This window comes from Pelodiscus sinensis, chromosome 14 (genome assembly GCF_052426305.1).
Source record: "Pelodiscus sinensis isolate ZL-2025 chromosome 14, ASM5242630v1, whole genome shotgun sequence".
Lineage (NCBI taxonomy): Eukaryota > Metazoa > Chordata > Testudines > Trionychidae > Pelodiscus > Pelodiscus sinensis.
In genome coordinates this window covers 6,643,868-6,670,737 of record NC_143065.1, presented here as the reverse complement: position 1 = coordinate 6,670,737, position 26,870 = coordinate 6,643,868, and the positions used below count along the sequence as shown (strand labels likewise).

General features: G+C 44.7%; 1 protein-coding gene across 4 annotated transcripts in view; it reads left to right on the top strand.

Annotated features, from left to right (window-relative positions):
- The window catches only part of CIB2 (calcium and integrin binding family member 2), a 129,487-nt gene that overhangs the window by 21,804 nt on the left and 80,813 nt on the right, over positions 1 to 26,870 (top strand). For 3 of the 4 annotated variants that reach the window (XM_075897624.2, XM_075897625.2, XM_075897626.2), the window contains exon 2: positions 17,233 to 17,267. In XM_075897624.2, coding sequence (XP_075753739.1) covers positions 17,233 to 17,267 — 35 coding nt within the window. Of the gene's footprint in view, positions 1 to 3,563; positions 4,225 to 17,232; positions 17,268 to 26,870 lie in introns of those variants that run through there. The other variant, XM_006116963.5, reaches the window with a different exon arrangement.

The window sequence follows — 26,870 nt, the reverse complement described above, 5'->3', positions numbered from 1 at the left end:
AAAAGGGCCAGTGTAAACAGCACAGTAGTGTTTTCCACAAAAAAGCCCTGATCGCGAAAATGGCGGAAATTTGCAGAAAAGCATCCTGCCAATCTAGACGTGCTTTTCCGAAAATGCTTTTAACGGAAAACTTTTCCGTTAAAAGCATTTTTGGAAAATCCTGCCAGTGTAGACGTAGCCATTGTGTGTATGAAAAATAATGGTGCCTTATGATAATGGTTAACCATAGATTTCCGTAGGATGGCTACTTTTTACTTTTGGATACTTGAGTACAATTAAGATGCGATACTTTTGTACGTTTACTCAAGTAATTTTCCAGAAGGATACTTTGACTTTTACTTAATTCCATTTTTTTCAAAGTAGCAGTACTTTTACTCAGGTAACTTTTGGGGTACTTCATCCACCACTGACTAGAGGGGAGGGATGTTGAAGCTGCGGGCAGCCTAGGGACTAGACAGGGTGTGTGGAAGCCACTGGTGCCCTGAGGACCAGAGGGGGGATGTTGAAGCCGCAGGCGACCTGGGGGCTGGAGGGTGTGTGTATGGAAGCTGTGGTCAGCCTGGAGACTGGGGGGATAGGGTCAGTACATAGGGGTTTATAGGTCAAAACTTGGCACTCCTCCTCTGAAAGGTTGATGACCCCTGGTATAGCACAATGCACTGCTCAGTGTATTCCCTCCAATACCTACAAGCCAGTGCACCCAGCATGGCTTTATTGTATAAAAGAGACAGACTGTTATATTTCGTAGGTCTTTTAACACATCAAACACCACTCTGAGCAAGATGAACAGCATTGAGATTGGCCAGAGTTTGTTGGACTTGCAAATCAACCACAAACAACTGTCATCAGATTTTGTTAGTATTTATTGAATAGTTTGGTTGAATAATTTTTCACATTCCAGGTTAGTTGTTACTATTTGCTTAAATTATTTCACTATTATTTATTATTTGTATTGTGGTGGCATCTAGGAGTGGTGATCATGGTTCAGGACTCCATTGTGGTAGGCAACAGTACAATAAAAAATGTTAATTATTCACTATTAATTTTAGTTATCTACTGTTCACGGTATGTTTTCTGCACCCAGAATGAGTGAAACTTTTAAGCTGGATGATTAATTCACCATGCTCTGCAGTATAAATGTTAGTAAAGCTGATTATTATGTGTACCCATTCTTTTCAGTTATGTTTACTAAAGGCACTTTTCCAGTTTGATTATAGTGGATAAACTTTACTTTGCTAGATAATTAAAGACAATCTACTTGGCAAATGTTTTAAAGCTACTAGACTGAAATAGTGATAGAAATGTAGCTGTGTTAGTCTGGTGTAGCTAAAACAAAATACAGGACTATGTAGCACTTTAAAGACTAACAAGATGGTTTATTAGATGATGAGCTTTCGTGGGCCAGACCCACTTCCTCAGATCAAATAGTGGAAGAAAATAGTCACAAAGCTCATCATCTAATAAACCATCTTGTTAGTCTTTAAAGTGCTACATAGTCCTGTAGACTGAATAGTGTGTGTGATGAAAGACATGCACTGATAACACTATCAGGCCTCAACCTTGTTATTTACATAAGTGTTTTGATTTCATGTAGTGTTTTAAATTGCAAATAGAGATAATCATTACATAATAGTCCAAATGACCAGTTAAAACATTCTTATATGTATATAGAGAGAGGAAGTGATAAGAAATGGGTACCTTACCTATAAGCTGCTCCTCAAATGAGGAAATCTAATGTAAATGTGCTACGCAAGTGCGCAGTTCAGAGAGGGCTCAAGAGCTACTCTTAGAGCCCCTGAGATCTACCGGTAGCTCACGATCTACTGGTTGGTGACCACGGGTCTAAGGTAAACAGGATGAATTTTAATAAAGACAAATGCAAAGTGCTTCACTTAGGAAGGAACAATCAGTTTCATACATACAGAATGGGAAGCGACTGTCTAGGAAGGAGTACAGCAGAAAGGGATCTAGGGGTTATAGTGGACCACAAGCTAAATATGAGTCTATAAATGTGACACTGTTGCAAAAAAAGCCAACATGGTTCTAGGATGCATTAACAGGTGTGTTGTGAGCAAGACTTGAGAAGTCATTCTTCTGCTCTCCTCTGTGCTGATTAGGCCTCAGTTGGAGTATTGTGTCCAGTTCTGGGTGCCACATTTCAAGAAAGATGTGGAGAAATTGGAGAAGGTCCAGAGAAGAGCAACAAGAATGATTAAAGGTCTAGAGAACATAACTTATGAAGGAAGACTGAAAGAACTGGGCTTGTTTAGTTTGGAAAAGAGAAGATTGAGAGGGGACATGATAGCGGTTTTCAGGTATTTAAAAGGGTGTCACAAGGAGGAGGGAGAAAACTTGTTCTTCCTGGCCTCTGAAGATAGAACAAGAAGCAGTGGTTTTAAACTGAAGCAAGGGAGGTTTAGGTTGGACATTAGGGAAAAGTTCCTAACTGTCAGGGTGGCTAAACACTGGAATAAATTGCCTAGGGTGGTTATGGAATCTCCATCTCTGGAGATATTTAAGAGTAGGTTAGATAAATGTCTATCAGGGATAGTCTAGATCTGTGGTCCCCAACCCGGTGCCCGCGGGCGCCATGGCGCCCGCTGGGCTCTTTACATGCGCCCGCGGAGCCGTGGTCCCCAACCCGGGTGTGCCGCGCGTGCCCTGGCCCCGGCCTTGACCCCACCCCCGGGCGCGCGGCGCTTACAGGGGGAGCGCCGGCCCCGGGCGCGTGGCTATGGGGGGGGCCCCGGCCCCGGGCATGCGGCTGGGGGGGGCCGCCCTCGGGCGGGCAAATGTCCCCGCCCCCTGGCGCCCGGCGGGCGAACAGCCACGCCCCCTGGTGCCCGACAACCTGAAAAGGTTGGGGACCACTGGTCTAGATAGTGCTGGGTCCTGCCGTGAGGGCAGTGGACTGGACTCTATGACCTCTTGAGGTCCCTTCCAGTCCTAGTATTCTATGATTCATTTTCTTGATGAAAACTGAAACAAAGAAGTAATTAAGCACCTCTGCCATTTCCAAGTTTCCTGTTATTGTTTCTCTCTCTTCACTGAGCAACGGGTCTACCCTGTCCTTGATTTTCCTCTTGCTTCTAATATACTTGTAGAACATCTTGTTACTCTTTATGCCCTGGCTAGATTTAGCTCATTTTTGTGCCTTTGCCTTTCTAATCTTGCACACTTGCATTGTTTGCTTATATTCATCCTTTGTAATTTGACCTAGTTTCCACTTTTTATACGACTCCTTTTTTATTTTTAGATTATATAAGATCTCCTGGTTGATCCAAGGTGGTCTCCTGCCATACTTTCTACCTTTCCTACACAGTGGAATAGTTTGTTCTGCCAGCCCTACCAGCTCTCTGAGTTTACTAAAATCTACCTTCCTGAAATCCACTGTCTCTATTTTGCTGTTCTCCCTTCCACCATTCCTTAGAATCATGAACTCTGTGATTTCATGGTCACTTTCACGGAAGCTGCCTTCCACTTTCATTGCAAACCGTTCCTCCCTATTTGTTAAATTCAAATCAAGAACAGCTGCCCCCCAGTAGCTTTCTCATAGTCTTATGTTCCCTGTTGCACCTTGTCCCTGTATTTCCCTTCACCTTTAGCTGGACCCTGTGAATGTCAGCATTGCTCCTCAATAAAATTCTGCACTTGGACCCTGTCCCTCACTGACTGGAGCAATCCAGACACCTCTTTTGCTGGCCTCCTGTGGAATATAAATGGGTTATTGGGCGACACCTAGTGGGGAAGAACTCCTTTTACACTGGGAATGTATGGAGAGGGAGTGCCGCGGTGGAGACAGAGCAGGGGTGGCAGAGAGCTGGTTTCCTTCTGACACTGGATGCTCCTTATCAGTTTTCACACCATACAAACCCCATATTGTACTCCAAGAAAACGCAGAGGAAAAGGCTGAAGATGGCACAACCATTTCTGGGTGATATTTGCCTGGGATTTTAACCTTCTCCCTCCTGACACATAAAAAACCAGCATTTCCAAGATTCCCAGAAACGGCTTCATTGTTCCTCGCTAGCTGGGCAGGTGCAGTTCAATGCAGGCTTGGGGATTTCTTCAGCACCATCACAAAGTGTATATACTCTAAATGCCTACAGTAAAAAGGACTCTAGCAACTTCTTATGTGATGCATTTGCACAAAGGGAGAATTCCTCATTTAAGATGGGTAATAAGCAAACGATATTTACTGATGAACAGCTAGATGCTTATCAGGTAAGAGTCTTACATCTTCATTAAGGGGAAGGGAGTGAATATGCTGCTTTGATTTTTTATGTATGATCCATTTTAATTTATAAGAACATGTTTATACTTTAGAGTCACTCTCCCTCACCTATTATACCTGTTAATTAGACAATTAGTGTGGGCTTCTGCATGCATCTAAATCCAGTCTCCTCCTCAGGAGCAAAAAGCATTTTCCTTCACCACCAGGGAAGGGAATCAAATCCCAGACACTTAAGGCCAGGGAACAGAGATTGAAGTTTGTGGCCATAATGATGAATGAGAAGTTTTAGAGTGATGTTTGCACTGAACACGTATTAAAGAAGAGATTGTCCATCAGGCACATTTGCACATGTCCCTGATCCCTTCAGTGGCAAATTTATAGAGGTAAGTTTCATATTTCCTAAAGATCATGTACTGCACTAATTGCTCTCCAAAGCTGTAGAGATGGGTTTTTTTTTTCCATTTTAATCCTTTACATGTGATTGCCCTACATTGTTTATAATTCTGGGTGGAGATTTTCCTTCTTCCCATAACAGAAAAAGATCTACATGTTGGAAGCAGCACTCTCCAGAAGTGGTTAGTTTTTATATCTTTTTTAATACAGCATGCCACCTCAGTTTCATTTTTCTCTGCCCAACAAAGTCTTTCCCAGTCTCCATTCAGAGATTATCAGCACACTGCAGAGATGCCTGAAGCAGAGTGTGGAGCTGCCTGCACTACCAGTACAAGTCCAAGAAAATAAAAGATGGCAAAGTAAAATAGGACAAAGCAGAGAAAGGGGGAAGTTGAATAACACCAATAGAACTATACAAGTTTGGCTGCTCTGTTCTTTTCCACAAAATGTTAAACAACAGTAGAGTTGTAAATAACATTACAACATTCAGCTTCTCGCCTGACCAAGGTTCTGATCTAAAGTCGATAGTCTTTTCACTGGCCTGAGTGGGCTTTGGAGCAGGCTTTAAAAAGGAATGCACAATTTCAAGAAATTAGATTAATCTGGGGTCATTTTAAATGGGGGCAGTCTCAGATTTGGCAAAGATCTTCTATACTTTGCCGATTACTTCTCACTTTAAAACAACTCCGCCCTCATGAAAACAAGATATTTATAATACAACTAGCCAATTGGTCCGTCATAAGACGGGATTTTCAGGTCTCTGCTCCTCATCAGTCTTCTCTCCTGAGCCTGCGGTCTCTCGCTCCATCTCTCTCTCTCCTCCTACTGCCTCCCACCCTCTCTCTCAGCTCTCCTCCGCCTTCTGCCTCTCCGTGCCGTCTCTCTTTCTCTTCTCCCCCTCCTGCCTCTCACTCTCTGCTCTCCTCTGTCTCCATCGGGAATGCATGCTCATCCAGACCCCACCCCCTAGGCGTGTACGTCACCGCCCTGCCCCCCTTCACCTCCCACCATGACGCTCGGCTGACTTCTGCGCCGCTCAGCTGGGCCGCGGTGCAGGAGCAAGCAGCTCAAACAGCCTCTCTCTGGGTATGTCTACACTACCCCGCTAGTTCGAACTAGGGGGGTAATGTAGGCATACCGCACTTGCAAATGAAGCCCGGGATTTGAATTTCCCGGGCTTCATTTGCATAAGCGGGGAGCCGCCATTTTAAAAACCCCGCTCGTTCGAACCCTGTGCAGCGCGGCTACACGGGGCACGAACTAGGTAGTTCGAACTAGGCTTCCTAGTTCGAACTACCGTTACTCCTCGTGAAACTCCTCGTTACGCCTCCTGCCTCTTTCTTTTCTCCCCCTCCCGCCACTCACTCTGTGTTTCTCTTCTCCTCCTCCTGCTGCATCTTTCTCATGCTCTCTCTCGCTGTTCTCCTCTCTGTCTCCTCTGCGTCCGCTCCGCTTTCCTCCTTTTGAATCCGGTGCCCTTGACTGACATCAGAGACGCTTGTTCAGGCCCCGCCCCCTGGCTGTTCCTGCTGGGTGGCGCTGTTGCCTCCCGCCATGGCACTCAGCTGACTTCTGCACCACTTAGCCGGGCCACCGCGTGGAAGCAAGCAGCGCAAGCAGCCGTTTGGGCCCCGCGCTCCCCATGCAGCACTCCTGGAGCATGGACCCCAAACAGCCGCTTGTGCCACTTGCTCCTGTACGGCAGCCCAGCTGAGCGGTGCAGAAGTCAGCCGAGTGCCATGCCGGGAGGCAACAGTGCCGCCCAGAGGGAACAGCCAGTGTTTCAGCGTTACAGAGTCAGACATTGGGCTACTATATATATGATATGAGAATAAATACATTCACACACTGATTCAATATCCTGACTGGATTTCACCTTTCATAATGACATGATGTGTGCTTTTTTATGCTCATCCCATGATCATAAGGCTCATTTAACTTCACTTAGGCTATATCTAGACTGCAGGCTTCTTTCGGAAAAAGCTTTTTATGGAAGAGATCTTCCAGGAAAACTTCTTCTGAAAGAGAGTGCTCACGGTGCCAAAGTGCATCGAAAAAGCGATCTGTTTTGAAAGATAACGTCCACACTGAATGGACACTATGTGATTACTATGAATGGAGTGGCCACCAAGGCACCTGTGCTTTTTCCTCTTTTCCTCTTCTTCCGAAAGAACTTCAGAAGCTTTTCCCTGTGCACACATGCCTTTTTCCAAAACAGCTCTTCTTGAAAAAGGCTTCATCCTCATAGAAGGAGGTTTACCAATGTCGGAAAAACCCCACTGTTCTTTCCATTTTCTTTCGAAAGAACGCAATTGCAGTGTGGTAGTAAGTGAGGTTTTTTTTGGAAAAACAGCTGTTTGTCCGAAAAAACTCTGTAGAGTAGACATACCCCTAGTTGCTGATCTCATTCCAACCTGCCATTGGTCATTGCAGTATATTTCGCAGCCTGAGCAAACTTAACAAAAGCTCAGCTTATAGCAACGCTCAGCATGCTGCAGAGAGGGAAATCAGAGATCTGCAAAACACCAAATGTCTGCATTCCTAATACCTATAAACGTAAACACAGAGCAGAGACCAGCTGCAGTAAAACAAAACAAGACCTGAATGTAATTAACATTAACATCTTGGCATGAGCTGGCAAATGTTAGAGCTGAAATGCCATCCTTAATTCATTTCATCTAGACTTTGCAGACCAAATCTTTTTTACACTCAGAAATGTATCTCAGACCCTTGCAATAGCCAGGCACAATGGGCTGAGTTAGTCTATGGCATTTCTCTTCTGCAGGAGTTAATAAAATTAATTAACATCTCTGAATTTTTAAAAGGGCTGGACAATTTTATGACCAGTAATAACATTTGTGGCTATTTAAGATAAGGGCCATTGAATTTCATGCTCCTGGACATAGCAATCACCATATTTGGTCAGGAAGGAATATCACCCACACCAAGTGCTGTGAGAGTGCAAAACAGATCATGGGGCATCTTGAGATCATGCAAAAGTTCCCATCAGATGCTGCTTTGTTCATGGGCTTAAACTTCCTTTTGCACCTTTTTTTTAACTGCCATTCTCTGCTGTGCAATTCAGCATCTGCAGCAAAAAAAGACTGGATCCCACAGTTCTCTCTCACGCTCTGTTAACTGTCAGGAGGACCTTGCACATGGCTGCAGAGATCACTTTGAAATTACTGATAGAGGAAGATGATTTGGAGAAGCCTGACAGTGTGCTCGACATGGACAGCAGCAACTTGTCATTGTATTTGCCAGTCACAGAGTAGGTGTACAGAATAGATCATCGCTTTTGGACTAGGGAAATCAGCTTTGATTGGTGGGATTGCATTGCCATGCAGGTGTGTGTTGAAGGCCCCTGGCTTCAGAACTTTAGGATGCGTAAAGCAACCTTCCTGGAGCTGTGTGCTGAGCAGGTCTGCAACCTGTGGCGCAAGGACACCAGAATCAAAGCTGCCCTCTTGGTTGAGAAGCATGCATCGCTTGCTATGTGGAAGTTGGTGACTCCCAATTGCTACCAGTCAGTTGCAAATCAAATTAGAGTGGGGAAGTCTACCATTGGAGCTATAATGCTGCAAGTATGCAGAGCAATAAATTGCATTCTGCTACAGAGGACTATGAGGCTAGGTCTACTCTACAAAGAAACAGAATTTGCAGTACTCAACTTGCGTATCTTTTTCCAATTTACTTCCGAAAGAGGCTTTTCCGACATTTGGCTTGTCTACATGGGGCCAAATTAAAAAAAAAACACCTCTTTTGGAACATCTCTTCTTTTTCGTAAAACAAGGTTTACAGGGATGCTGAAAAAACGTATCTGCTTTTCTGAAATTTTTTCTGCAAAGCAGACACGTTCCTTGGATGTGGCAGAGCTTTTGCGGGATAACTCTGCTATCCCGGAAATGCTCTGCAATCTAGACATAGCCTGACTCTGGAAAATGTACATGATATAGTACCTGGCTTTTCGAACATGGGATTTCCCTACTATGGGAAGGGGGAAATTTTAGTAATTTTAGTGCCACCCCACCTTACCACTGAGTACATCAACAGAAAGGGATACTTCTCAATGGTGCTGCAGTTGCATGTTAATCACTATGGGCATTTCACAGATATAAATGCGGGGTTTTCTGAAAAGATGCATGATGCACACATCTTCAGGAACATTGGCCTATACCAGAGGTCAGCAACTTATGGCTCACAAGCCAAATGTGGTTCGCTATGGAGCCAGATATGGCTATTCTGGAGCCCCAACTCAGCCGCGCCAGCAGAAAGCCAGCACTGATGCTACAGCTTTACAGGCCCCTGCAAGATTGGAATACTAGTGCCAGCTTCCTGCAGGAGGGAGTGGGAGAGAAAGCCCCAAGTCTCCCCACTGGATCCGCATTCAGGGAACAAAAATGGTTCTGTGTGCTGCCATTTTCCTTCCACTGATGTACACTTCCTGGAGGCTTCCTTCTGGCGAATGGGAACAGCAGGAGGCCATGTTAGATGGTGCCTGTGACATGGAGCGAAAACAAGTAAGTGTCCCCCTCATCATTAGTGTTGCCAGGTGTCCGGTATTCACCCAGACAGTCTGGTACTTTTGCCTGCAGTGTTTGAGCCACTGAACACTAGAACTGTTAGAAGCTCAAAGAACTGCTGTTAACATCAGGGAGTACTTTGACAATAAAGAGCAATAATATAAACCTCTGTTACCGTTGCTTCCAGATTGCATATCCCCCTTCTCCAATGCAACACATAGCTGGGAACCTGTCTTTAATGCCTGCACTTGGGATCACAATGACTAGTTTGTGACATTGTTAAATAGTAAATAAAATCAAAGAATCATTATAAAATGTGGCTTTATTCATCAGAAAACAGTACACTTAAATATAATAAAGCAACTCCAAGAACTGGTAAGGGTCACAACTCACAAATGTGATTAGGTCCAGGTATTATAATCAAAGTTGGGAGAGGGAGGGGGGAGCATGGGAAAACGAGGACTTTTAGAGCGAAAAGGAATGTGAAGGCATGTGTCTGTGTGGGTCTGCTGGACACAGAATGTTGAATCTGTTGAAGGGAGTGGTGAACCCTCGGTTCATTATGCTGCTTCACTATAAACTTTAGAATTTCAGTCTGTTCTTCCATCGCCCTAATCATGCATTCTATGGCCTGCCTGGTGAAAGCCTGATTGTCCTTGCAGTTCCTCAGCTCACTTCCCAGCTTTGTTCCTGATGCCAGCACTCACTCGCTAATTGATTTAGCACTTTGCAAAACAAATTCTCCTTGTTATGTCTAGGACATTTCCTTATCTGCTGTAACCCCACCAAAGTGGTACAGAGAGGGACCATGAAGGTTTCTGTTGTTCACCACAATACACACTTTGTATTCTGTGATATAACTGAAATCAACATATCTTAAAATAAAAACCATCCAAAATATATAATTAATTTGAATTGGTATTTGACTGTTTAATGGTGTGACTAGTCACAATTAATTTTTTTAGTTAATCATGTGAAATAACTGCAGTTAATCCGCTGCCCTATAAAATCTGTATTTAACTTTTAAGGGATTGACCCTATTCACATTAATGTCAGTGGCAAAACTCCCTTTGGTTTCAATGGGTGAAGGTCAGGTTCTTTTTACTTTCTACCTCAGATTGTCATCCTCTTCTGGAACGAGGTGTACAGATAGTTCGGATTAGGCTTCCTAATCCGAACTTATCTAGTCCGTGCCGCGTGTAGCCGCACGGCACGGGGTTCGCACTAGCCGGTTTTTAAAAATGGCAGCGCCGGCTTTATGCTAATGAAGCCCGGGAAATTCAAATCCCGGGCTTCATTAGCAAGTTCGGTATGCATACATTACCCCCCTAGTTCGAACTAGGGGGGTAGTGTAGACATACCCACAGGGACTTGACACAGAACTCAGGTACATAGCCCCAGTGCAACCAGAACCCCAGATACATTTGTTTTAATCTGCATAAAAATGGCACACAGAACAAGTTCATAAGTTATTTCCCTTTATCAATGAAATAGAGATATGCCCAGCTGTTGGACCCCCTAAGTAACAGTTATTTACATCAATTTAATAAAAACACTTTTGTTTATTAAGCATAAAAATAGATTTAAGATGTTGCAAATGATAAACAGATCAAAGTAAAAACAAGGAGGAGTCCTCTGGCACATTAAAGACATACGCTTTCATGGATAAAAATCACTTTTTCAGATGCATGTCTAATGAAGTAGTTTTTACCCACAAAAGCTGATACCCAAATATATCTACGTAAAAGAATCAATGGACACAAATCTGATATTAAGAATGGCAACATACAAAAACCTGTAGGGGAACACTTCAATCTTCCTGGACACACAATTGCAGATCTAAAGGTAGCCATCCTGCAGCAAAAAAACTTCAAGACCAGACTTCAAAGAGAAACTGCTGAGCTACAGTTCATCTTCAAGTTTGACACAATCAACTCTGGATTAAACAAAGACTGAATGGCTTGCTAACTACAAAAGCAGCTTCTGCTCTCTTGGAATTCACACCTCCAGATCAGCTACTAGAAGTGGGCCTCATCCTCCTTGATTGGATCCACCTCGTCATCTCCAGCCTGATCCTGGCCTGCATATTTATACCTGCCTCTGGAAATTTCTACTACATGCATCTGACGAAGTGGGTCTTTACCCACGAAAGCTTATGCTCCTACACTTCAGTTAGTCTATAAGGTGCCACAGGACTCATCGCCGCTTTTGCAGATTCAGACTAACACGGCTACCCCTCTGATACTTGACACCAAATATATCTGTTAATCTTTAAGGACACATCTACACAGCAGCACTAAAGCTGAAATGAGCTACGCAACTTGAGCTTCATCAATTGTGTAGCTTAAGTCAAAATAGCTTATTTTAGCTTTTGGAGCTGTCTAGACAGCAGGAATTCTGAGAAAGAGCATTCTTCCTCCAACTTCCCTTACTCCTCTGAAATGAGGGGTACAAAAGTTGGAGTATGGAGTCCTCCAGCTCAACAGTATTTTGACATGTTGAAATAATTGCTTGTAGTATAGACACAGACTTCGTTATTTCAGAATAACATCAGTTATTCCAAAATAACACTGCTGTGTAGACATACCCTTAAGTGCCACAGGACTCCTTGTTTTTACTTTGATGTCTCACTACTGCCAACAAATCTATTGTTTGGCTCCCTGCCCATAAATTGATTTTGCTCTAGGTGGGAGTCCTTTGTGTTTATACTCCCATGTGAAAGTACCACATTCAAAATGAGTTCCAGCATCAAAATGGCCACATATCTTAGCAGGACCAAACCTAGTCCAGGATTACAGGAAGAACAAGACTATTCACAGATCTTTGTCTTGAGCGCTGGCCATTAAAGTTTCTTAGTACCACCAATGGATTTCACTAGAACACCTAGATTAATAAAAAGGATTATACTTCATATTTCTAACTTCAGATACAGGAGACAACAGAAGTTGGTCCAATAAAAACAACAGCCACGAAAGCTCATGATGCCATCTACATGTTTTGTTAGTCTATAAAGTGCTACCAGACTACTTGTTGTTTTTTAAGTTTATCCTGTACAGACTAACTCGGCTACCTCCTGAAGCTTCATTCTTAAAAGGTAGTTTTGTTTTCTTCATCATTGCCTCCACTTGCACATAAATCCCCCATTAGCTCACTAGTTAAATAACAATTTCCATTATTTTTCTGAGCCTATATAATTACAAGAAGATTGCTAATGACAATTTATTCGTCAAACTATACATGCCATTTGTTGGTAAATGAAGTGCTTTTAAATGATATCTTGACAGTAGGTGTTACATGTGCTAGAATTAATGCAAACTTAACCATCTGGCTCTTATTTCACTGTGTGCAGTTTCAGACAATGTGACATCACTATCAGGCACTCACAAGGAGCCCTCCGATTGTGCCCTTGTAACACTATTCTGTTACACAATATGCAAAAGGAGGAGCAGCCTCTCCTACCGCTTCATATAGAGAGGAGCAAGAAAACTTAATAATTGATAGCATCAGGCATGATCGCCTACCTGGAAACTGGAGACAACCTAGAGGATACTGCTACAATCAGCTATGATGGGTCTGTTTTGCCCTCACTAGAAGGAACAGGCACTTGGCCAAAATGATTCTCAGTGGAGGAATTAAATGATTTTCCTTCAGGAATCTAAAAAGCAAGAGTTATTTGCTTCCCTCACCGTCTCTAATCAAATATCTAACATTATTACCTTGTCAGTAAGTTATGCAATATTTTTACATTAAAACAATTATAAAGGGCCAAATCCTCATGCCAGCTTGATTAAACTGGGCAAGTGCTAGGTACAGTAGCGTGGAGAGGTAGAACAGGAAAAATCCTCCTGCTAGACCATGGAGCTGCACTGCTGAGGATCTGCTTCCTTCCTGTTCCTCAGTCACAGACTGGAAAAAAAGAGAATGCCCATTCCCTGTGCTTCTTCCCCAAACATTGCCCCTATGCTCTTGCCCCAAAGAACTGTACCCATTCTGCCACCAAAGGATCTTTCCCAGCTATGGAGACTGAGGCAGGATTTGTTCCAAGTGAATAACATTATAAACTAGTCATCCTAATTTTGATACCTGAAATGATACTAAAACACATTATTAAATAATAAATTGTAAGCACCTAGAGTCTAGAAGGGATAAGCCAGCATGGATTTATCAAGAACAAATTATACCAAAGCAACCTAATATCCTCCTTTGACAAGGTTGCTTGCCTTGTGTATGAGGGAAAGCAGTAGATGTGATATATTTGATTTTAGTAAGGCTTTTGACAGTTCCACATAACATTTTCATAAGCTAAGTAGGAAAATATGATCTCAATGAATTTACTATGAGTCAATGCTGTAGGAAGGTGCTGGATTACCAAAGCTCATGACAGAGAAATCTTCTCTTTATCCACAGAATAGCACACAGTAGTATGGGAAGTGTCAAGTTATGCTTTCTCATCATGTATCATAAAGTAGCTCATCCTTCACCTCATGTTGGATCCTGTAAGGAGCTGAGTACTCTGGCCTCAATCCAGCAAAACACTTAGGCACATACTGGAAAAAGGGCAAATCTATAAAAGGGGAATAAGGACAACCCAGGAAATTACAGAACAGTCAGTTTAACATCTGTACCAGGAAAGATAATGGAGCAAGTAATTTAAGAATTCATCTACAAACACCTGGAAGATAATAAGGTGATAGGTAACAGCCAGCATGTATTTGTAAAGAACAAATCATGTCAAATCAATTTGATAGCTTTCTTTGATAGGATAACGAGTCTTGTGGATAAGGGAGAAGCAGCGGACATGGTATTCCTAGACTTTAGTAAGGCAATTAACATGGCCTCGCATGACCTTCTTCTCAATAAACTGAATACACCCTAGATGGGGCTACTATAAGGTGGGTGCATAACTGGCTGGATAACCATTCTCAGCGATCAAGTATCAGAGGGGTAGTCGTGTTAGTCTGAATCTGCAAAAGCGACGAGGAGTCCTGTGGCACCTTATAGACTAATAGATTTATTGGAGCATAAGCTTTCATGGGCAAAGACCCACTTCGTCAGATGTATATCGTGGAAATTCCAGAAAGTAGTTATTAATGGTTCACAATCCTGCTGGAAAAGCATGACAAGTGCGGTTCTGCTGGGGTCTGTTTTAGGACCAGTTCCATTCAATAACTTTATCAACGATTTAGATATTGGCATAGAGAGTACGCTTCTTAAGTTTGCAGATGATACAAAGCTGGGAGGGGTTGCAAGTGCTTTGGAGGATAGGGTCATAATTCAAAATGATCTGGGCAAACTGGAGAAATGGTCTGAGGTAAATAGGATGAAGTTTAATAAGGACAAATGCAGAGTACTCCACTTAGGAAGGAACAATCAGTTATACACACACAGAATGGGAAGTGACTGTCTAGGAAGGAGTACTGCAGAAAGAGATCTAGGGGTCATAGTGGACCACAGGATAAATTTGAGTTAATAGTGTGACGGTGTTGTAAAAAAAGCAAACATGATTCTGGGATGCATTAACAAAAGTGTTGTGAGCAAGACTCGAGAAGTCATTCTTCCGGTCTACCCTGTGCTGATTAGGTTTCAGCTTGAGTATTGTGTCCAGTTCTGGGCTCGACATTTTAAGAAAGATGTGGAGAAATTGGAGAAGTCCAGAGAAGAGCAATAAGAATGATTAAAGATCTAGGGAACATGACCTATGAAGGAAGACTGAAAGAATTGGGCTTATTTAGTTTGGAAAGGAGAAGACTGAGAGGGGACATGGTAGCAGTTTTCTGGTATCCCAAAGAGGAGGGAGAAAAATTGTTCTCCTTGGTCTCTGAGGATAGGACAAGAAGCAATGAGCTTAAACTGCAGCAAGGGAGGTTTAGGTTGGACATCAGGAAAAACTTCCTAACTGTCAGGGTGGTTATGCACTGGAATAAGTTGTGTAGGAAGGTTGTGGAATCTCCATCTCTGGAGATATTTAAGAGCAGGTTTGTCAAGGCTAATTCCCCCACTCTGGCACAATAAATCTGCAAATGGGTATCCACAAAAGCAACCCCAAAACCTGATCTCTACAGCCTTTGGTACAAAAACTCCACCCAAAATACTAATACCCGGATTTTGGGGAATCCACTGCCACAATCAAGTGCTTTTGAACCCACAAACAAAGGTGGATGCTTGAAACCAACCCCAGGGCAGCCCCAGCTCTTTTCTCCAAAGAGCTTGAAAAGAAAAGAGAAAATACAAGTTGCAGTCTGTGATTGCTGTCCCCTCATCAGAGGCATGCAGATCCCACAGACAGATTTTCCAAGACATAGAAATGAACCAATATCAGGTTAATAAAAAAAGGAAATAACTTTTGTTATCCAAAACAATATTACTGTTGCAAGCATAATGATTAGATGGAAAAAGTCACCAATTAATATACTCATGGGGGACTCCCATGGGCGCAGGAGTTAGTTACAAAAGAAAGGAAAACCCATTTCTAACAGCACAGACATCAGATCCAAATTCCCAAAACAGAAAACAATAAAACCTGACGGATTTTTCTAGACTTTACCCTACTTACACATTATAAAGAGCCTTTTTCTTGGAGAGAGACATGTATTCTGACTCCCTCTGTATCTAGAGAGCAAACTGGCTCAAGAGGCAAAGGAGGGAAAAACCCAAAAATTCCTTTACCTCAGTTTGAAATCTGTATCTGCATTTCTATTGGCTGAGCAGATACCTGGCTAGGTACAGGGACACAGTGAACCCCTTAGTCTGCAGGCTGCTGGCTATCCTTCATGGTCATGACAAAGTTAGATAGACATCTATCAGGGATCGTCTAGACCAGTGGTTCTTAGACTTTTTGGGCTCCAGAGCTCTTTACATGCATAAAAATGTATGTGGAGCCCCAGCAATCAGTCCACTGATTGTATGTGTTGTACCTATCGATGTTTCCATGTCAACCTTGCGGAGCCCTTGGAGATGTCTCGCGGAGCCCTGGGGTTCCACGGAGCACAGTTTGAGAAACACTGGTCTAGATGGTACTGGGTCCTGCTCTGAGGGCAGGGGACTGGACTCAATGACCTCTAAAGATCCCTTCCAGTTCTAGTGTTCTATGATTCTATACTAAGAAAGTGCATTAAAATTGGATCAAGGCCAGAGTTGTCTGAACCTAATAGGACTGAATCCTTTGGGATCTTGCTAATCTAAGTGTGCCTTTTCCATGACCCATTCAGTTGCTGGCCACTACTGAGACATGACAGACATCCACCAGGGCACCAACTACAAACAATAATGATGAGGAGCTTTAGAGTTATGGTCAAAAGTGCCAATCCTCAGATCTCCTTCCCCCAGCTATTCATATGGATGTTTGGAAACAGTGACTAAAAAACAAACAGGCATGATTGAACCAGACAGCCCGCAGAATCACCATTAGCTCTGACTGCTGCGCTTGGTGGTAGTCAGCAGCTCTGCTTTTGAAATTTAGTAAATGATTTCCAGCTATGCAATGGCTTGTCTCTCAAAATACTAATGGGAAAGTGGATTAATTTGTAAGCTGTTGGGGCAGGAACCACCTTTTTGTTCTGTGTATGTAAAGTGCCTACCACAATGGGGTCTCTGGTCCATGACTTTTGCTTTTAAGTGCTTCTGCATTATAAATAATTATGAATAATAGTAGTTTTCTATTTAGATTGCTGAATATATTTTGCGGTAACATTTTAAAAGTTAAAGGACATATTCCCTCAGATCCAGTTACTGCATGTTTTGGGTATGGAGCTCTTCTTATTGGCCTTGGTCCCCTTCGTAGTCAGGTCATCTCAAAACTCTGGAGTTTGCCTGAGCAATGCCACACATAGCATGTATAGCAGAAATTGTATGTTTTCTGATGTTTCAATCCATGAATAAATAAATAAAACCCTTCTGACAGCCATGCCCTCAGTTTTAGCACTCAGTTCGCATTTTAGTTATTTTACATGTCCTAATGCCTCATTGTGAACCAAAACCCAACTATGTATAAGCTTACCTTCTTTCCCGGAAGGTTGAAGCCATTGTTTTTAAGTTGATATCTGTATCACTCTAGTACAGTAATGTGTTTTCTTTTTTTAACAGGATTGTACCTTCTTCACTCGCAAAGAAATCCTCCGGTAAGCAGATCATACTCCATTCTTCCTTCATAATTTGTATCGAAATGGCCAAATTCTGCTTTCCTCACTCATGTGACGAAACCCAGTAAAGCCAATGGGACTACTCATGTGAGTAAGTGAGTACAGGATTCGGTCCTAAAATGTACCTATAATACACAAATTATGCACTCAATAATATTCTGCAAGCTAGGGAATAACTATTCTTATTGTAATATTGTTCACTGGCAAGAGCGGAGATAGGAACAAACCTTCTAGTACCCTGGCAGAGAAACTTAGGGCAGTCATTCTTTTCAAGTGCCTGCCAACTTGCACTGTCATCTAAAAGAACTTTGTGTATTTGCTAAACCTGCTCAGTTAAAACACAAAGGGCTCCATCTTTTCTCGTTAATGACAATTTTGCTATAGACTTCAGCATGAGCAGGATAGGTGGGTTCTAAATTGCAATAACTTTAAGATGTGTTGTCTTATTGACGTCTTTTAATTTTCATGAAGATACTAGGACAGTTGTGGGCAACCTGCAGTCTGTACTGAGGTTCTATATGTGGCTTCCAAGGCATTTTGTTTACCATTGCCCATGTGGAGGTTTGCTAGATTCTGCTGGTCTCCATCCATGTAGTTTTTTTCCTACGTAAAGCAAGGGCATGTGAAGTGAGGTGCATGCTGATTACACACAACATTGCTTATGAGAGTTGTGCGCTCCCTCTGCAACCAATCAAAATGCTGCTACAGTTTAGTTGTCACACCCTGCAAATTCTAGATATGCAAGTGCAGTTAACAGAACTATCCTATACCAGGAGACTGTCTTTGTTACGACAATCTGGCGGTCCACTGGGATGATGGAGGGCCACTCATGTGGCCCACTCACTAGCCTATGTTTCCTATCACTCTACTACAGGGGTGAGCAATAATTTTTGTTGGGGGCCACTCCAAGATTTTGGTAAGTGGTCAAGGGCCGCATATGCCTGTGAAGGGGGTTCTGGGTCTAGGTTGAAGGTTGGTTGCCGAAGGGCACACGGGGTAAAGGACTGGGGTGCAGGAGATGGTGTGGGGTCTGAGAGGGAGTTTGGGTGGAAGAGGGGGTTGTGACCTGGGTGAGGAGATTGGGGCATAGGGTCAGGGAGGGGGTGTGCCTGCAGGAGAGGATTCTGGCTTGGGGGAGGGGTGGAAAAGGGGGTGCAGAATCTGGGAGGGAGTTGTCACCTGGGGCAGGGGGTGCAGAGGATTTGGATGGTGACCTGGAGGAGGGAGTTGGGGTGCAGGAGGGGTTGGGGTGCCAGCGGCAGGTGCTGGCTGGGAGGAGTTTACCTACGTGTCTCCTGCCCAGAAGCTCCAGTCCCCAGGCTGCTCCGTCCACGTGGCTCTCAACTCTGGCTGCCCCGTCTCTCAGGCCAATCTCTCAGCTCCTATTGGCTGGCTGTTTCAAGCCAATAAGAGCTGAGAGATTGGCTGAGGTCATTTCTAATTGACTGGTTGTTTCTGGCCAACAGGAGCTGAGGATTGGGCTGCAGGTGGGGAGATCACATGAAGCCTCCCCCTGCCTGCAGACCAGAGAGTTGCAGGGTCTGTGTTAAATGCGGCAGCTGCGTGTGCCTGAGGGTCCCTGCAGGGGAGTCTGAGGGCTGGATCCTGTGCCTTGGCGGGCCGGATCTGGCCCCCGGGCCGTATTTTGCCCAACCCTGCTCTACTAGGACCTAATCCTATCCTTCTAAAAGAGGCAAAAATCTCATTGACTTTGGTGGCGATGTTTTGCCTGCTTCAGTGGTGCAGGATTGAGCCATACTCTGAACATCAGTGAGAAATGGCAAGTAATAATCTGGCCCTCGGAGGCCCTTTTGCCTACCCTCATCTAGTACCACTAGTCAGTACTGGTCTCCTGTTTCCAGAAGCAGCGGTACACAGTGTGCGGGGGGATGAGGGGTGGGAGGGACTGCGGTGCATGAGGCGCACTCAGGCCTGGGTGAGGGAGTCCCCATTCCAGGCTGGTTGTTTCTCAAGCAGTGCCATGAGAGCAGCCTGCATAAACTGCACCAGGTGGTGCAGCATAAGGTCTAAGAGCCGTTGATTGCTTTGCAGTAGGTCTGGCTCTATGGTAGCAGAGCTGTGGCATCTACAAGGGCAACCAGTGCACATGGTGTGGTGTTTGCTATCCCTCGGGGAGGTAGGCAAAGGTGAAGAGGAGTCTGAGATGTGGCTGTAGAGGGAAGCACCTTTAAGCACAAGCCTCAGGTAGCCTTGGGAAACAGCTACAGGAAGTAACTGCTGTCTTGAGGCCCTGCCTGGAGTGCTTCCCAGGGGCTTTAAATGCAATTCAGACACCCATGAGCAAGGATGTACTATTTCTATATAGATCTGCACTATTTTGATGGGGATTTGCAGTGTGGACATGGTATTTCAAAATAGTTATTTTGGGAGCTATTTCAAAATAACTTATTTCGAAATAACATTGTAGTGTTGACATGCTCACAGAGAGCAGACAATAGCAATACAACCTTCTGCATGCTGTCCTGTCAATGTGCTTGATCTCTGATCTAGAAGGGAACATAGAGACTATAGCTCTGATTCTCAAAGGAATTTAGGCACCTGACTCCTGTTGAAATCAATGGAGTTACATACCTAAATATCTTTGAGGATCAGGAATTATACACATTCAATCATTCACCTGTTCACTGAGACGGATGGAAGGAATGCAAGCATAACGGTGTTTTGTATGATCTGGAGCATGTGCATTATGACAGAGAACTGGACTGAGACCATCAATTTATTTCACATAAACTGCAGGCCAATCTCTACAATTGGTAAGGACAGTTGGTCACTACTGACTTGGGCCAGATATGAATGGGTGTTCCAAGGAGATAGCTTAGAACCGTGGTCACTAACCTGTCGATCGTGATCAACTGGTCGATCACGAGGCCTCAACCAGTCGATCACAAGGCGTTCCGGGCCCCCCATATTCCTCCATCCCCAAGAAGTCCCACTACCTACCTCCAGCGACAATGGAGGTAGTGGCGGCTTCCCACTGGGTGGACGGAAGTCCTGACCTACGCATCACTTTTGGAGGTTCCGGAAATGTATTGGCTGCTTCCTTGCCCCAGATCTGTGGCGTGCCGGGAGCTTGCCCCAGAGGCATGCGTTGGGACTTCCCTTCTCTGCAGGGGGGAAGAAGGAGGGAAGCAGGAGGAGTGGACCCCTGAGGGGGCATGTGCGCAGGCTTCCCTGCTCTGTGGGAGGAGGAAGTCGGTCCCGGAGAGGGCGTCCGCGGGGGCTTTCCTGCTCCGCGGGAGGCTCACACCAGCGCCCGATTGCAGCTTAAGGTGCGCAGCGTGCTGGGGCCACTCATGTGCCGTGCACCCGGGGGCAGAGCCAGCCCTGGTTGGAGACTTAGAAGGAACATTGGTCAGAGAACCTGTGTGGCAGCACAGCTTCAATCAGGTCCTCCAAGTCAGAGACTCAGGGCTCCGTGCATGGAGCTGACTGACTAATTAATCACCTGTGAAGCTGTGTGGCTGCTCAGCTTAGAGGGATCACTGTCTTTGACCCATTATCACTTCCGTGATCCATCCAATTGCTCAGCTGTGTTGTTTTAACAAAAAAAATCAGACTGTGCTGTTGTAATGTCAGGTTCAAATCTCTTTGTTATGGAAGCATAAATACTTTTTGTAAGTAACCTTTGCTTCATATAAGGTCCCTGCAAAACTTTTCTCATGCTTAACATTAAACTAGGCAAACAGTGCCTCTGATGCCAGTGGAACTGCTCAGGATTAAAGTTTAAACATGCGCTTAAGTGTTTGCAGGATCAGAATTTATCAGGGAATAGCACTACACAGGTTTGTTATAACAAAGTCAGATTTTTAATAGTAGTCTCATCAGCTCAGACACAATAGGAATTTATTTCAATGCTCACAGCATTACAGGAACAGAAGAGATGCTAAAGTTACATGAATATAAAGTTACATGCTTTGGGTTAGGGAGGCACAGTAACAGTTTCCTGTCAGCAGTAGTGGATATAGGGCAGGGCGAGTGGGGCAGCTGCCCCAGGCCCCGCGCTTCAATAGGCCCAGCGCCAGGGGCGGACTGGCCTGGCGGGATACCGGGAATTTACCGGTGGGCCGCCTGAGGGCCGGCCCGCAGCTGCTGGAGGAGGAAGGGGGATGGATTGTGGCCACTGCCCCGGACTTTTGAAATTCCCCAGCGCCGGCCAGTACAGGCCACGTGGGGCTGAGGAAGTGCATGCGCAGTGTGCTGAAACGCCGCACAACAACTGAGAGGGGAGACACCCAGGCGTGGCGTGACGTGACACCACGGCCCGGGACTTTAAAACCACGCGGCCCAGCGTTGCACCGCATGGTTCGGCACGTGGCCTGGAGCCTGGGCCGGGGCCGTGGCCGCCTGCATACTGGAAGGCAGAAGGTGGATGGCAGAGGAAGGGGCTTGTGCTGAGGGGAGGAGGACAGGTCAGGAGAAGAAAGAGGAGAGACAAATGCCAGGGGGCCAAGTGGAGACAATGAGGAAAAGGGCAGGAGGGGAGATGTTAGTTGGAGGGGGAACAGGGTGATGCTGGGAGAGGAGAGGGTAAGGGCATTGGGGGCTAAAGGGGTAGGGGGAGGTGCTGGGAGAAGGCTTGAACGAAGGGGTGGGTGTGAGGAAGGCGGGGATGGAGCAAGGCATGTGTGAGGGCACAGGGGCATGAGGGGAATGGGAGCAGAGGGTGGTGAGGGGGTGAGCATCAGGGAAAAAGAGGACAAAGGGCGCAGGGGCAGTGAGGGAAGGGGGAGACACCAGGAGGGTGCAGGGGTAAGGGAAGGTGCAGGTGCCAGGGGATTCTGGGGGTGAAGCAGAAGGGCAGACACCTGCACCAGGGGAGAGAGGCAGGGCAGATGTGTGGAGGGAAGTGTTAGGAGAGGGGATGAGGAGGGGGTAGCTCATATGATCAGTGTGGGGCTACTGGAGGAGTGGGCATGGGGGGGGATACCCCCCCTTTTTTCTGTTTTTTCTCCAAAGGGAGGGCCCCGCGATATTGTGCTGCCCTGGGCCCCGCAAAACTCTCATCCGCCCCTGCCTGTCACTCATTCTAAGAGGCTGACAGGCAGAGAGTTAACAACCTAAGTTTCCCTCTATTTTATTGTGCACTCATAGGGCTGATTGACTGGTGTATGTAATGATCCTGTAACATTTAATCTCTTTCAGTTTTATTTTTTGTTTAAACTAGGCAATTTACTTGGGAGAGAGGCACACACAAGAAGACCAAGACAGCCACAAAGCACAATTGTCAAAGTTAGCTTTGTGAAAAATCCTTTGTGTACATTCTCTTTTGTGGAGTTTTCTCAATACTACTAAACTAGTGTGAACGTCACCCTTCCAAGCCATTGAGTGGGCTTTATTTCCCTCTAGCTAACATAGATGGTTACGCAACATGCTTATGTTTAGCTTACAACAAAATATTCAGTAACACACTTGACTCAAAATTTAGGTTTTGTGTCAACAAACCTTTACCAAAAACAGTACTAGGAATGTGGCTATGATTTTTTAAAATTCCAATGGGAAGTGAGACTTGTACAAAGAATTCAAAGTTAGCTGCCACTTCTGAATATATGAAGCACAAAACTTGTGTTTGATTAGTTTATAAACTCTTTGGGAAGGGGCCAGTCTTTTTCATACCTTTTTGTTCTGTTTCTGCAGTGCTTGGCACAAGGGGTCCTGTTCTCTGTGTGGAGCTCCTAGATACTACAACAACACAAGTGATATTAGGAACATTGGAATTGCCATAACAGCTCAAACCAATGATGTCGCTAATTCAATATCTTGCTTCCAATTATTTCTGAGGCAGGTACAAGAAACCCTGCTATGGGCAGCTGTGGAATAATTTGGCCCAGGGAATGGAGATTGGGAAATAAAACAATAGTTAGATGTCTATAGATTTCAAAGCTAGAAGAGATCATTATGACCCTATAACGTGGTCTCCTGCATATGTAACCTTGAGTGTGCTAGGCTTCACTTCATTGCTCTTCTTCAGTGCCTTAAAAAAAATCAAATTCCTATAGAAAAGTAGCTAGAGACTCAGAGTTCATTATCTAAGGATTTTAGGCAAGGATTGCACAGGGTCAACCTCCCCCTATTCAAGTCCCAAAAGGAACTAAGAAATTAATTTAATTAAATAACTTTATACAATCTTATGCTGAAGAAATAAATAATCTATTTTTTACAATATATCATGGCTATTTTGTAACCCAGACATTATGTGGGGGAGGTCTATTTCACTAAGAGGGTGGTGAAGCACTAGAATAGGTTACCTAGGAAGGTGGTGGAAACTCCATTCCTAGAGTCATAACTTGACAATGACAAAGCTCTGGCTGGGATTGGTCCTGCTTTTAGTAGGGGGTTTGACTTGATGACCTCTTGAGGTCTCTTTCAACCCTATGATTTTATCTTCACCTTAATAATAAGCATAAAGAAAGAGAAAAGTAAAATTTGAATAGTTCATTCCACACAAAAACACAGTAAGAAGAAACTGAGAGATCCCAAAACCTTACTCTTAGTTCACCTACGTGTCAGTTAGTGTCTTTGATCACCAAGTCTACCCAATCTGCTGAGTCTGAGACATCTCCCTTCCACTTGTTAGCAGGAATCCTCAGTTGGAATCCAGTCAGTCTTCCTCTGATGTGGATCTCTGCTAGCCAGCCAGCTGACTGATTCACCAGTCACTCAGTTAAGTCACAAATACACAGATTTAAAGAAACCCGTTACAAGAAAATGCAAAACCTGAGAATAACAAAATAGAATGACTCTTTCCCTGTTACTACATTTAAAGAAAAGCTGAAGGATCACACTAGCTGAGAAAGATCATTAGAAGAGTTTGGCTAAAATCAAACCGGCATATTAAAACAAAGTTATTTTTCACTCCTAGGGTCCCCCTGTACAATGATTATTGCCCACATAAAATGACTCCTGGAGCTGGAACTTTATGAAAATCAACAAATGTTATTAGACTTACGTTACAATCGTGAGCTGACAACACTGAAGTAACCCTTTCCAAACTCTCTTAAATATACCTTTTTATACTCTGGACATTTTTAGCCATATAAACATCCAGTCTTTGATTAGTTTTTCTTCCTTGTTCAAGCTTGGTGAAATGAAAAAATGAAACAGGCAGTGAATCTAAAATAGATCTTTAAAATCCTTTCATCTAGAACAAGGTAAGATGTCAGTAGTACAAGGAAGGAAAATAGTGCTGAGTCCCCTTTAATATTAGGGAGTCAGAATTTCTATAGAAGTATATGGAAACAATCTGTAGACTTGAGAATTATTTTCTCTTGCAACATGTATAAAGGCACAGAAGTCTTAGCACTGTATGTTGTTAGTATCATATGTACAGCTTTGCATAGCAATTACTCAACCTGCTCTGGACAGTGCTCTGGTTAAAAATGTAGGGCTAATTTATCAAGGATAATTGACCCTGAAGAAATCTGTAGCTTGTATTGCTCCTTATTCTGCTACTAATTTGAAAACTATAATGAGGAAAAATGACATTCAGATTCTTGCACTGCAAAAACATATAGTGATCTAATAGCATGTTAGTAATACACAGTCACAGATAATGGATGAAGATAAAGAACAGATGCCTACAAAAAGCTGACAAGCAGCAGTTTATATCAGTTCTGTGGAAGAGGAAGGATTGTGTGTGGGTGCAATATCAACGTGACAGGACCTCAGTGAACATGGGGCCCTTGGTATTGGTGGCACCAGGTAGGTGTTTAAGTTTGTAAATAAGAGCACAGGTTATTTCTTTTTACTCCATTACCCTAAAAGATCTCTGGGGCAAAAGATCTCTCTTTGCTTTTGAGGTGGGCACAGTGCACAGTATTCCAAGTGGCACACTTTTGGAACCAATATATTATATTTGCTTTTTACAAACTTGTATAACTTTGGCATTTACTGTTGAACTCAGAGCAGCCGACAGGGGTCAGGGGAGGAGGAAAGTGCAGGCAAAGGGATCCCAGGGCTCAGCACTTCAAAAGGGCCCAGAGCTCAATTCACCACCGCTGTCACAGTAGCAGCAGGGGTGGTCTGAGCCCTGGACCCTTTAAATCTCTGCCGGAGTGCTGCTCCAGAGTGCCAAGCCAGACGCTCTGGGCAGCGCTACTTGGGCTGTGTTCCCCTCAGCACTGAGGGACAGATGCCCTCAGCCACACCCCTTCTGCCCTCGGCTCTGCACCTCCTGAGAGTGCAGAGTTGCTCCTCACACCTTGCCCAGGGACCCATGGAGACTGTTGGCTCTGCTGGTTGAAGAAAAATCCCTTGTAGTGTTTCCCCCTGCAAGACATTGTGATGTGGCAAAGGGGCTCATGAATTCCATGAGTCATTCCTCCTCCAACAGAAAACAAGCACTCTGTTCAGGGATCTACATGCACATTGGAGGATAGTATTCACCTCCTTACCAAGGCACAAGGAAGCAATCTAATCTAGTGGCAAGATACTAGGTGGGTCTCAGAAGACCAAGTCTCTGCTTCCTGCTCTATACTGACTTGCTTATGTAACCTTGGGCAAAGCATTTTATCACTATGCCTTCTATTCTCCTTGGTGAATCTTCTCCTGTATGGAGAGTACACTGCCGTGTAAAGCTCTTAGGCTTATAATCAATAAGATTCTTCCTGAATCAGCTAGTGTAGGTTTTTTCTTTCCACTGAAAGGCTGGATGGCTAATGGATTCTGCAGTCCTATTGATATCCTGCATTAGTGTTCCTTATGGTTGCATGGGGTTCAGTTCTTCTCCATTTCCAGTATTCTATTATTTATGCCAATGGTAGCACAGACTTCTTTTTAAAACTGAACATAAACTAGCAGCTGAATTTGTCTGTGCGAAAGTCTTTGGAAATCCTCCAGAATCAGCTCCCTTGCTTTCCTGCAGAGGCGTAGCGATGGGTGCCAGCCTAGCTTCCGGTTCGGAGTCCGGGGACTTTTGGGGCCCGAGCGCAGACTCTGGCCCCACAAGTGGAAGGCAGAAGGGAAGGGAAGAGAAGGGGAAAACTATGAGGAAGGGGCTTGTGTGGAGGAGGGAGGGGAGGAGCTTGTGCGGAGGTGGAAGGGAGAGGGAAGATACAAATGGCAGGGGGCCAAGTGCAGACAATGAGGAAAAGGGCAGGAGGGGAAGTGTCAGTGGGAGGGGGGACAGGGTGATGCTGGGAGAGGAGAAGAGAGGAAAGGAGAGGGGAAGGGCATTAGGGTCTGGAGAGATGAGGGGGAGGTGCTGGGAGAAGGCTTGAAAGAAGAGGTGGGCATGAGGAAGGCGGGGATGGAGCAAGTCATGTGTGAGGGCACAGGGGCATGAGAGGAATGGGGGCAGAGAGTGGTGAGAGGGTGAGCATCAGGGAAAAAGAGGGCAAAGGGGGTAGGGGCAGTGAGGGAAGGGGGAGGCACCAGAAGGGTGCAGGGCTAAGGGAAGGTGCTGGTGCCAGGAGATTCTGGGGGTAAAGCAGAAGGGCAGACACCTGCAGGGGAGGGACCAGCACCAGAGGAGAGAGGCAGGGCAGGTGTGTGGAGGGAGGTGTTAGAAGAGGTGATGAGGAGGGGTAGCTCACCTGATCAGAGGGGCTACTGGAGGAGTGGGCA